The sequence below is a fragment of the Medicago sativa genome, chromosome 6, assembly GCF_051527215.1.
Source record: "Medicago sativa cultivar Bolivia chromosome 6, Bolivia_mono, whole genome shotgun sequence".
NCBI lineage: Eukaryota > Viridiplantae > Streptophyta > Magnoliopsida > Fabales > Fabaceae > Medicago > Medicago sativa.
This window is the reverse complement of record NC_140754.1, coordinates 91,971,650-91,984,825: the sequence shown is the minus strand read 5'-3', so window position 1 is coordinate 91,984,825 and position 13,176 is coordinate 91,971,650. Positions and strand designations below refer to the sequence as shown.

Sequence of the window (13,176 nt, the reverse complement as noted above, 5' to 3'; positions counted from 1 at the left end):
ACTTTGAAATTCAAGTTTGTGAGATATTGGACTGAAATTTGGACGGAAGTAATTTTAATTTCCTACGAATTTAGGACGGAATTAAGTTAAAATTTCCTTCGCAATTCGGACGAAATTCGGTTAAAACTTCATACGATTTTTGGACAGATTTAAGTTAAATTTTCCAACGATATTTTGACTGAATTAAGCAAACCCTTATATTCAATGATGAATTTTAAATTTCAATGCTCAAAACTTTTCAAACAAGATAATGAGCTTATTTGTGAGGGAATTGCCACAAAACTAATAATTTAATTTGCTTTAAATTTAAATCTGTAAAATTTATATTCAAAAATACATGCTAGATTCAAATAAAAATATATAATAATTTAAGAGTAAACAAATGCTCATTGTCTTAAACAAAATTATACAAACTAGATTCATATATGTGTTAAATGTTCTAGCACAATATATCACAAAATAACATGACTAAATTATTCATTAGTCAATACTCAAAAGTAAAGTAACACAAATTTGAGTAAGAATTTGTTCAAAAGATGACATACTCGAACGCGAGACAAATAAATACACACTTAAGTGCACTAGTAGATGACTACACACCTTAAAGTAGGTAATATAACAAATTATCTTGCTAGATAAAATGTGCGGCTTAATGCTAACATCTACGTAGCACACATCCTGGAATAAAAAAAACAAAGAAGTAAGCCTCATATTTAAGTTGCACGTGTGTACAAGTGTCTGATCCGTGTATGTGTATGATACTCATTAGACACTGAGACATTTGTCTATGTGTTTGTGTTGGTTTTGTGTATGTGTGTGACATTGTTTTATAAATGTCAACAAGATTGTGTCTAGTCCATGTACAATTACATGGAAAATGGAAAACATTCAATATATCATGAAAATGCATGCAATAACAAGACCACACACTTCGAGAAGATTCATGTATCTTTCTAAACAAGGTAATGCAATAAAGTAGCACAATCATTGATTTGAAATAATGTCAATTTTCAACAAAAAGAAATAATTAAATTGAAATTCAGAATCTTAGTATAATAACTTGTTTTATTACTATAAGCGTAGGAACAATGTCATTGGGATAATTGCAGACACTATCATGCAATAATAATGCTATATCAAACGAATTTCTATTCATGAACTGAATCGTGAAACACATTTGTCATATAAAATCAAAACCAATTTACCTTGATGTTTTGGCCCGATAACTATATATTATTACTCATTAATTTTGACAACTATTAGTATCATTGTGTAGCAGATAATGAACTTATTTAAACTATATGGAAGAAGTGATATCCTTGCTGCAAGTCCTTTGTTTGCCTCATCCAACAGTCAATTGTTAGCAATTAACTGATTTTGAACATAAGTTGGTCTCCATTTAATATATCCACTTAGCGCTCGATCTAACACCTCCCTCACAACTTTATTTGCAACATATTCTTTAGTTGCACTCAACTCTTCAATAACTTATGAAGTTGATAAAATATAAATATTAATGAACTATTGACACAGTGTAATCTCATTATATATACAAACTTCGTACAATGCAGTATAAATAATAATATTTGTTCAACCTTACCAAATTATTATCAAGCAAGCATATGTGATATACTTTTACCAACCAAACTAACACAACGCGCTTTTATAAATCTTGGAAACGTCATTGGAAAATCAGGATTACTTCTTTGGTTCACAGTGCATGTTCTAGAGCTCATACCTATATATACATACATATTATTATTACTATTATAATTTAATAGAAATAAATTAATACACTAGATGATGAGAAGAGATGTGTATAAACGTATACATGGATCATACAATAATGTAGTTGTAATATGTAATCCCGAAGAATTTTTTCCCTCTCACAAATGAAGTGCTACCAAATTTAAACTTATGACAAATATCTCATAAACAACAACACCCCAATTGTATCTCCCAATGGAATTCAAGTAGTCTAACATTTTTATGCACAAACCTCTAATTACCTTAGTACTTGAATTTGGAAAGTAGAACTCAACATTTTCGTCTCCTTCTATATTATTAATTTTAGCATAAATTGTTCCTACATTGATGACTTCATTATCAAACATTGCTTTTGTAGTAAATGTATGGTCTTTTATTAAAGTGCACCTTTTCACCTTTTATACGAAGTTCTAACGCACAATGTAACAGCCCGATTTTTCGCTAGATTTATTTTATTATTTATTTATGTGTGTCTGTATGTGCTCATATGCGATTAATTGCCTCTGTGTGTATTTTTGGATGGAAATTGTAGAATTCGGTGTTAGAAGGGTATTTTAGTCATTTTGGACTCAGGGGCATTTTGGTCATTTTGTTAGTGGGGGTAATTTAGTAATTTTGTTGAGAATTGTTTTAGTGCTTAGTGAGAGCTAGTATTATTTTACTAAGTGCTAGGGAGTTGTAGTGAATTATCTTATTATCGGTAGGTGACCGTTATTATTACATTTTACCATTAAGTGAGTAGTAACATTTTGGATTAGAATAGAAATGGGTTAGGCCCATTAGAACTTTGTGAGTAGAGCCCAATTATGTAGAGCCTATATAAACTCTAGTCTTTAGAGAAAATAGGGTTCCATAACATTTTCACACATTTGAGAAGAGATAGAGAGAGAAAGGGCTAGAGAAGAGAAGAGTTTGAAGAGGAAGAGCTAAAGAGAGCTAGAGGAAGGGAGAGGATTCAAGGATTGGAGCCAAAGTGAAGCCTTAACTTGAGTTTGTGAAGAATTAAGGTAAGGGGGTTAGATTTCAAGCATAATCACTTAGTTAATTTCTTCCCTCTTTCCATATGCATAAGTGATTACTTGAATAAGTGATTGTTTTGAGCTTAGTTGTTAAAATTTGTGCTCTTGTTAAGATGATATGTTTGGGTACATGAATTTGATGATATTTGAATTGTTGTTGATGAAATTACATGTTCATGATGTATATAAATGGGTAGTTGTGAATTATGCTCAATTGATGAATTATGACTTATTATGACTTTTTGTTGTTGATTTGTGGTTGGATTCATGATTATGAGTTGTGGTTGTTGATAATTGTTGTTGTTAATGTCATATCATGGATTGGGTATGAATTGTGTTGAGTTGTTGTTGTTGAATTGTGTTGAATTGGAAGAGATGAATTGTTGTTGTTAAAGTTTTGGTGTTTTAAGAAAAATCAATTCAATTGTTGTATAAGCCATTTTAAGCGTTGTGAAAAGAGCTTATTTGATGTGTTTGAGCCTTGGGATGAGTTGTTAAACACTTTGGGTGAATGGGGAATCAAAATAAGCACTTTTGGGGTGATTTTGAAGGAAACCCGAGGCCAAACATCCCAAATTCGGACTTTTCACAGGGCTGACGCTTGAACTGGGGCGCTAGGCGCCCAGTTCCAAAGAGCCAGCGCTTGAGCTGGCGCTTATACAGCATCCTGGCGCCCATCGCCCAGACCTGTCTTGCGTGCCATTTTTCACCATTTTCCTTTTTGATTTGGCTTTAGGTGTGAACATGAAAGTTGTAGATAATTTTGTTAGCTTTCTAGTGGCTTGGGTTTGACTTGAAAATGATTTTTGGTTTTTAAGTTATGAGGAAAATACTCCTAAGAGGTCTTAGTGAAATTTTACGAAAAATCCGCATAACTATTTCTAAGTCGACCCAAACCTCATGGATTGTTTCTTAACTTCAAACTTATGTTCTGAGTTCAATTAAGGTGTTTTAGAGTATTCAACTTATGGTGTGAAGGTTCTATCTTGGTTTTGTTTTTTAAATGTATGGTTTTGTAAAATGCTACCAAGAGACGAACTTGGTGAATCTCATGATTCCGTTATAATTATCCGGTGAAACGCCAAAGTATTCTCTAATGCCAAACCTCCATCCTACACATAAATATGCAATACAATTAATCAACTCTTATTTATCAAAACCAGTGATGTCAACCACGAATCGCAGAAAATAATAGTTTGTTTAAATTCTACACAGCTACAATGCTATAGCACTGCTAAATAGAGTATATCATAACAATAATGATTTGTTTAAATTCCACTACGCAATAACACCACTATAGCCTTTATTTGACAACAGTGACAAAAACCACAGCTGATTTGGAAAACTGGAGCGAAAAAATTACAAAATTATACTATAGAATACATCACTTATTTTTCGAAATGCAGAAAATGGATAAACTGTTAAAAAAAAATATCTGGCCTTTGTGGAACCAAGCTCCATATGGGACTGTAATCTTGAACTTCAGGTCATCAGCAAGTTCACGAATGAGTGCTTGGGAACCTAGCAACGACACAACGAATTCTTGGTCTCCGCTGTCATAATAAATTAATACATGATTAGCTTCTTAGTAATCAGAGGATTTCAAGAGAAATGATCAATAAAGATTTGGAATCTGTGCTACCAACACTGCTTTCTCGGTTCTAGGCTTCATAACTCAGCAATTGCAGAAGCAAACTTAGCAGGAGAGGTGTCATATTCTGAAATTGGAGAAGAAACAACCCTTCAGTCTTCAGAGTCTGAACCTTGTGTTCTTGCTCCAAAATATATCGCATCTTAAGCTCAATGGAACGCGCAGCCGATTGACTGTTAGCCAAAATCCTGAAATAACCAAAAAAAAAATCCAAGTTAAATTAACCATCCATATTGACATTACTAACTAAAACGTTGAATAATTCAATTACAGCACCTCTTAGCCCGCTTCGTATCAGCCATAACAATCTCAACAACTTTCTCATTAGCCACAATTTTCTTCAACTCCGAAGCATTCTTCTCAGTCTAAGACATCAAATTCAGACTTAGACTTATTAGATCCTTCTTCCTCCGAAGCAGTCTTTTCAGTCCAAGACATCAAAATTAGTTCAAATCAGGAAAAAGTTACTATAAATCCGAGTAAAATAAGAGCATTAAAAATTCACAGTAACAGAAAATTTATAGAAGTAATTACAATTCCCATATTGTAAGCACACATTGTCTTCTCATACTCCTCCTTAAACTACCCAGTCTTAGCAATGAATGGAGCCTTATTCTAAAATACACATAAATCACAAAAATATTTAAACTTCATAAGGTACTTTTATGCCAAATTTCTCATAAAGTACTCCCCATTCAATTTAAAAACAAAGACCAAATAGAGTCAAGATGCATATTTTGCAGTCAAGCATTAGCTCCTAATTTAGTCAAAACATAATTAATAGCTCATTTACCTTTCACTGTTGGTGTGAGGGTGCTACATTGGTTATTCCTCCTTCCACATTATCATTTATAATGGTACATATATCAAACATAGAGAAAAAAATCTACTTTTTTTTTTGCTAGGTTCAAAGATGCCAAGGAGTTACAGCTTACACATCAACACATACTCCAACATGAAGTCAAAAAAATGCTTCAGATTGATCCATAGTTAAAAAGAACAATACCAAATAAAAAATCTCAAGAAAAAGGCATATTGAACCAAATGACATATTGTAATTTAGATGAGGTATGGGGCAAAAAGACTACAAATTATTAGCTGCTACCATTCAATCATTTATTTGGTTGAGAGTTACACAATTGTACCTGTACAATTCTCATAAGTTTAGATTTGTCTTTCGCTACAAATGCATTCAATTGCATGATAAATATATATAAAAAAATAGTTAAACCATTGCTCGCTACAAACATTATCAGAGTTAAAATATGGTCAACATGCTGAACAAAACAAATTAGAATTGGAATAATATGAAAATAACAAACAGGGTTATAAAATTAAGAGGTAATATTGAAAAAATCATACTTCAAATCTTTTAATGCAAGTCCCATAAGTTTAACCTTTTTCAGCAGTGGAGTACAAAATAGTTTTGAAAGACATAAACACAATCAAAAACTTCAAGTAGAAAAAGTGGCTTAAGGTGAAAAAAATGAATGAAGATATACAAATCTAAACAATTGACTCATACATCCTTTCAAAAGAAACATATAATGATCATATAAAGTAAACCTCATAATCATTTGGACAAAAGAGAAACATAATGGTTTTTGCTGTACCTTCTTCCTTCTTGCACCTCTTTCTTCAGTCCTCAACCTGAAAGGGGATGATATAATTGGTGATCACATTTTGTTTCTGTATGCAAATAGAACATTAGAAACAGTTATAAATTGGAAAAATAAAGACCCTTAAAGTAAAATAACAGTTATAACAATTATTGTGTGCTTAAGTGATCATCTTTCAAATGTTTTAAATGAACTCTATCTTTGCAAAATTGGTTTCTGAGTGAGTTTGAAGTAAAGTGACAAATTTTGGATTTCAACACACGTTCACGCTGAAGCTCCAAATTGTAGCTTCGTTCCAACTGTAACGCCCGTTTCGATTATTTAATTATTTTAATGAGTTTTAGAATATATTTATATGATTGGCGTGATTTATATGAGCTTTATGTGATTTATATGATTTATGTGAGATGTTATGACTTATTTTATTATTTAATAAAATAAAATTTGAAAATAATATAAATATTAAGATGTGGGGATGTGTTGTGATTTGAAGAAGTTTAGTGGTGAGAAGAGAAATAAGAGAGAATAGAAAGAAGAGATAAATAGAAGAGGAATAGGTTAGAAACGTTTTTACGTTAAAACACTTTTGAGAAAGAGGAGAAAGAGGAGAACTCAGAAAGAGAACCCTAGGAACGAAGAACGCTGCTTTTGATTTCAGAAAGACAATCTAAGGTAAGGGTGGGATTCATATTCTCTAATCTTAAGTATGTATTTCTGAAATTGGGTTTGACAAAAGTTGTAGGTTGTGAGTTTTGGGGATTAGGGTTAATCTTATGTTGTTGTACATAGCTTTGTTGTTTGAGAAATTAGGTCTTTGAATTATGAATTTAATTGTTGAAAGTGCATGAATTTCCCATGAATTGCTGTGTTTAATAGCTGTCTAGGTCTTAGAATGATCATAGGCAATGTTCCCTATCAAATTTGGGGTTTGGGTGACTGAAAATTGGGTTTTTAGGGTGAAAAATGGTGTAAAAATCGTAACAGCCTGTGCCAAATCGTGCTCCGATATTGTCAAATCCTGCTCCAATTATTTACGAATGAAAATGCTAATTTTGAACCAGAAAATCGTACGCCGATTTTCCAAATCGTACTCCGATTGACAGCATCCCCTGTTTCGCGTTCTTGCATCTTTTTCACCCATTTCTGTTCCGAACTGGCTTTTGGTGTAAACATGAAAGTTGTAGATAATTGAGTTAGCTTTCTAGTGGCTTTGGTTTGGATCGAAAATGATTTTTAGATCTTAAGATATGATGAAAATACTCTAAGGAGGTCTTAGTGAAATTTTATGAAAACTAACCCAAAACTTATAGATTGTCTCCAAACTTCAAAGCTTGAGTACTATGAGTTTAATTAAGGTGTTTATAAGTATTTAATCTATGTTGTGATGAATCTAACTTGGTTTGATATGTAAGTAATTGATTGATGTATATGTTGCTGTTGTTGTTAATAGGTTGGAATATATTATGTGATTATCGTATGTTGTATAATATCATGTTGCTTATGCCATTCAAGTTGTTATGCCCAAGTTGTGTTAAAGCATATGTTGTTAAATATGATGATATAAGATGTTGTCTATGATTGAGGAGTTATGATAATGTGATGCGAAGATGTTGCTGTTTTGCTGTTGTTGACCATTAATGTCATAAAGTCGTATATTTCGGTCTAAGTTATAAAGTTGTAAGATGTCGTCCAAAGTATTGGAGTCATATAAGATGTCGATGTTGTTCAAGTTGTAAGTTGTTGAGTCCATGCATACTCATTCAAAGTTGAGGGCTTGATGCCCTGGAGCTATTGCTCAAACACGTTGATGGCTTGATGCCCTGGAGCTTTTGCTCAATTAAGTTGGGGGCTTGATGCCCTGGAACCTTTTTATGCTCAAATATGTTGAGGGCTTGATGCCCTGGATTGGTACCACATGCATTTACATATTCAAGATGATCTAAGATAATAAGAGTTGCATAGTCTAGTCGAGTTGCATTTGTCGAGTCAAGAGTTAAGTTGTCTTATGAAGTTGATGTTGATGCCGATTAAGAAGTTGTCTATGGTGATGATATGATGCTATATGCTTATGTTGATGAATGATTATGATGCAATGATTTTACATAATTGTTATTATGATATATTGATAAAGCTTAAGTTGTTAAATGTAATTGACGAAATATATGCTTAATATTATTGTGTATGAAATCTCACCCCTTCTGCTTGAAAATGTTGCCCTTCGTATGGGTAACTTTTAGGTAATCAAGAATAGGCGTGGTCGTGAGTGGACTCCTCACTATGTGTCTTTAGGTGCTCTGATACGTAACGGGATGAGAATTATGCTACAGTTTTCTGTTCCTTACGTATTGCTTTGAATTTTCATGAAATAAATGATGAAAAAGACTTTATGAGATTTTTATGACGAGGCTTGCGTGCCAAAGACTTTTATGATGTTAAACTAATTCCGCTGCGTAGTTTTAAAGATTAAGTTGAATAATTTTGAAGGATAAATTGTTATCCATTCTATTTTACAATTTTTAAGAAGTTTAGCATTCCGTTTATGATTGAAAATACTCTGATTTATTATGAAATTTTTATGTCGGGAAAACGGGGTCTTACAATTGGTATCAGAGCAGGTCGGTCCGTCCGGCCAAGTAGTTGAGTCTTTTGTGTTGTGTGACGGTTGAATACTGTCATTGTGTTTTCCTAATCAATGGTTGTCGAAACCCCGACTAAGGGTTCGGTGACTACTTCTCTAGTATGCTTGAAGTGTCATTTGTCGATGTTTGGTAGAGACTTTGAAGTTGATTTAGTCTGTTTGCCTTTCAGTGGAATGTATGTAATACTTGGTATGAACTGGTTTGAGTATAACCATGTTCATATTAATTGTTTTAGTAAGACGGTGCATTTTTCTTCTGCTGAAGAAGAGAGTGGAGCTGAGTTCTTGATTACTAAGCAGCTGAAGCAGTTAGCGCGTGATGGAATTCCGATGTTTTCTTTGATGGCGTCTTTGTCTCTTGAGAATCAAGCAATGATTGATAAGCTACAAGTGGTACACGATTTTCCTGAAGTTTTTCCTGATGAAATTCTTGATGTGCCACCGGAGAGGGAAGTTGAATTTTCAATTGATCTTATTCCGGGAACGAAACCTGTGTCTATGACTCCTTGCCGTATGTCGGCTTCTGAGTTGGCTGAGTTGAAGAAACAGTTGGAGGATTTGCTTGATAAGAAGTTTATACGACCGAGTGTTTCACCTTGGGGAGTGCCGGTTTTGCTAGTGAAGAAGAAAGATGGGAGTATGAGGTTGTGCATCGATTATCGACAGTTGAATAAAGTGACTATAAAGAATAGATATCCACTTCCAAGAATTGATGATTTGATGGATCAGTTAGTGGGTGCACGTGTGTTTAGCAAGATTGACTTGAGATCGGGTTATCACCAGATTAAAGTGAAAGATGAAGATATGCAGAAGACGGCTTTTAGAACGCGTTATGGACATTATGAATATAAGGTGATGCCCTTCGGTGTTAGTAATGCACCTGGTGTGTTTATGGAGTATATGAATCACATTTTTCATGCATTTATAGATCGCTTCGTGGTTGTGTTCATCGACGATATTTTGATTTATTCTAAGACTAAAGAAGAACATGCTGAGCATTTGAAGATTGTCTTGCAAGTGCTGAAAGAGAAGAAGCTTTATGCTAAATTGTCAAAGTGTGAATTCTAGTTGAAGAAGGTAAGTTTTCTTGGCCATGTTATTTGTGGTAGTGGTATTGCAGTTGATCCATCTAAAGTTGAAGCGGTATCACAATGGGAGACTCCTAAGTCAGTTACAGAGATTAGAAGCTTTTTGGGATTGGCTGGCTATTATAGAAGATTTATAGAGGGGTTTTCTAAGTTGGCACTTCCGTTAACGCAGTTGACTTGTAAAGGTAAGGCCTTTGTGTGGGATACTCAGTGTGAGAATAGTTTTAATGAATTGAAGAAGCGTTTGACGACGGCTCCAATCTTAATTTTGCCGAAGTCCAATGAACCTTTTGTGGTGTATTGTGATGCGTCCAAGTTGGGCTTAGGTGGTGTGCTTATGAGAGATGGAAAGGTGGTTGCTTATGCGTCAAGGCAGTTGAGAATTCATGAACGAAATTATCCTAGTCATGATCTTGAACTAGCTGCAGTTGTATTTGTGCTTAAGATTTGGAGACATTACTTGTATGGTTCGAGATTTGAGGTGTTTAGTGATCACAAGAGCTTGAAGTACTTGTTTGATCAGAAGGAATTGAATATGAGGCAGCGAAGGTGGCTTGAATTGCTGAAAGATTATGACTTTGGTTTGAATTATCATCCGGGTAAAGCTAATGTAGTTGCAGACGCTTTAAGTAGGAAGACTTTACATATGTATGCTAGGATGACTAAAGAGTTTGAGTTGCTAGAGCAGTTTAGAGACGTGAGTTTGGTGTGTGAATTGTCACCTCGGAGTGTTAAGCTGGGTATGCTGAAGATTGATAATGATTTCTTGAAAAATATTAAAGAAGCGCAGAAAGTCGATGTTAAGTTTGTGGACTTGTTGATTGCTGACAATCAGACTGAAGATAGTGACTTTAAGGTCGACGATCAAGGTGTGTTGAGATTTCGAGGTAGGATATGTATTCCAGACAATGATGAGATGAAGAAGATGATTCTTGAAGAGAGTCATAGGAGTAGCTTGAGTATTCATCCGGGAGCTACAAAGATGTATCATGATTTGAAGAAGTTGTTCTGGTGGTCTGGACTGAAACGTGATGTGGCACAGTTTGTGTATTCCTGTTTGATTTGTCAGAAGTCGAAAGTTGAGCATCAGAAACCTGCTGGATTGATGACACCTTTAGATGTGCCAGAGTGGAAATGGGATAGTATATCCATGGATTTTGTGACGAGTTTGCCCAATACTCCTAAAGGGAATGATGTCATTTGGGTGATTGTTGATAGATTGACGAAGTCGGCTCACTTTATTCCGATTAATATTAGTTTTCCTATAGCTCAGTTGGCAGAAATTTATATTCGAGATATAGTGAAGCTGCATGGTGTTACTTCGAGCATTGGGTCGGATAGAGATCCAAGATTTACTTCTAGATTTTGGAAGAGTTTGCAAGAGGCCTTAGGTTCTAAGTTGAGATTGAGTTCGGCTTATCATCCTCAGACAGATGGTCAGTCGGAAAGAACGATTCAGCCGTTGGAAGACTTGTTGAGAGTTTGTGTACTTAAGCAAGGAGGAACTTGGGATAGTCATCTTCCATTGATAGAATTCCGGTACAATAATAGTTATCATTCTAGTATTGGAATGGCACTATTCGAGGCTTTGTATGGTCGGAAGTGCAGAACTCCGTTGTGTTGGTTTGAGTCAGTTGAGAATGTGGTTTTAGGACCAGAAATTGTTCAACAGACTACTGAGAAGGTAAAGATGATTCAAGAAAAGATGAAAGCGTCGCAGAGTCGACAAAAGAGTTATCATGATAAGCGTAAGAAAGACCTTGAGTTCCAAGATGGAGATCATGTATTCTTGAGAGTTACTCCCATGACCGGCGTGGGTCGTGCATTGAAGTCAAAGAAGTTGACTCCGAAGTTTATTGGTCCATATCAGATATCAGAAAGAATTGGAACGGTGGCTTACCGAGTGAGTTTACCACCACATCTTTCGAATTTGCATGATGTGTTTCATGTGTCGCAACTTCGGAAGTATGTTCCGGATCCATCTCATGTGATCCAAAGAGATGATGTGCAAGTTAGAGATAACCTTACAGTTGAGACCTTACCAGTAAGAATCGAAGGTCGTGAAGTGTAGAAGTTGAGAGGCAAAGAGATACCTCTTGTGAAAGTCGTTTGGGACGGAGCGACTGGTGAAAGTATGACGTGGGAGCTAGAGAGTAAGATGTTGGAGTCTCATCCGGAGTTGTTTGCTAGAGGTAAATTTTCGAGGACGAAAATTCTATAAGTTGGGGAGAGTTGTAACGCCCGTTTCGATTATTTAATTATTTTAATGAGTTTTAGAATATATTTATATGATTGGCGTGATTTATATGAGCTTTATGTGATTTATATGATTTATGTGAGATGTTATGACTTATTTTATTATTTAATAAAATAAGATTTGAAAATAATATAAATATTAAGATGTGGAGCTGTGTTGTGATTTGAGAAAGTTTAGTGGTGAGAAGAGAAATAAGAGAGAATAGAAAGAAGAGATAAATAAAAGAGGAATAGGTTAGAAACGTTTTTACGTTAAAACACTTTTGGGAAAGAGGAGAAAGAGGAGAACTCAGAGAGAGAACTCTAGGAACGAAGAACGCTGCTTTTGATTTCAGAAAGACAATCTAAGGTAAGGGTGGGATTCATATTCTCTAATCTTAAGTATGTATTTCTGAAATTGGGTTTGACAAAAGTTGTAGGTTGTGAGTTTTGGGGATTAGGGTTAATCTTATGTTGTTGTTCATAGCTTTGTTGTTTGAGAAATTAGGTCTTTGAATTATGAATTTAATTGTTGAAAGTGCATGAATTTCCCATGAATTGCTGTGTTGAATTGATGTCTAGGTCTTAGAATGATCATAGGCAATGTTCCCTATCAAATTTGGGGTTTGGGTGACTGAAAATTGGGTTTTTGGGGTGAAAAATGGTGTAAAAATCGTAACAGCCTGTGCCAAATCGTGCTCCGATATTGTCAAATCCTGCTCCAATTATTTCGAATGAAAATGCTAATTTTGAAACAGAAAATCGTACTCCGATTGACAGCATCCCCTGTTTCGCGTTCTTGCGTCTTTTTCACCCATTTCTATTCCGAACTGACTTTTGGTGTAAACATGAAAGTTGTAGATAATTGAGTTAGCTTTCTAGTGGCTTTGGTTTGGCTCGAAAATGATTTTTAGATCTTAAGATATGATGAAAAAACTCTAAGGAGGTCTTAGTGAAATTTTATGAAAACTAACCCAAAACTTATAGATTGTCTCCAAACTTCAAAGCTTGAGTACTATGAGTTTAATTAAGGTGTTTATAAGTATTTAATCTATGTTGTGATGAATCTAACTTGGTTTGATATGTAAGTAATTGATTGATGTATATGTTGTTGTTGTTGTTAATAGGTTGGAATATATTATGTGATTATCGTATGTTG

General features: G+C 34.5%; 1 protein-coding gene across 1 annotated transcript; it reads left to right on the top strand.

Annotated features, from left to right (window-relative positions):
* The first annotated feature begins 8,748 nt into the window (after positions 1-8,748).
* LOC146918230 (uncharacterized) lies at positions 8,749-11,720 on the top strand. Its single transcript, XM_085722020.1, has 4 exons — positions 8,749-9,230; positions 9,282-9,422; positions 10,440-10,651; positions 11,653-11,720. Exons 1-4 carry the CDS (start codon positions 8,749-8,751, stop codon positions 11,718-11,720), a joined length of 903 nt encoding a protein of 300 aa, XP_085578146.1.
* The last annotated feature ends 1,456 nt before the right edge of the window (positions 11,721-13,176 follow it).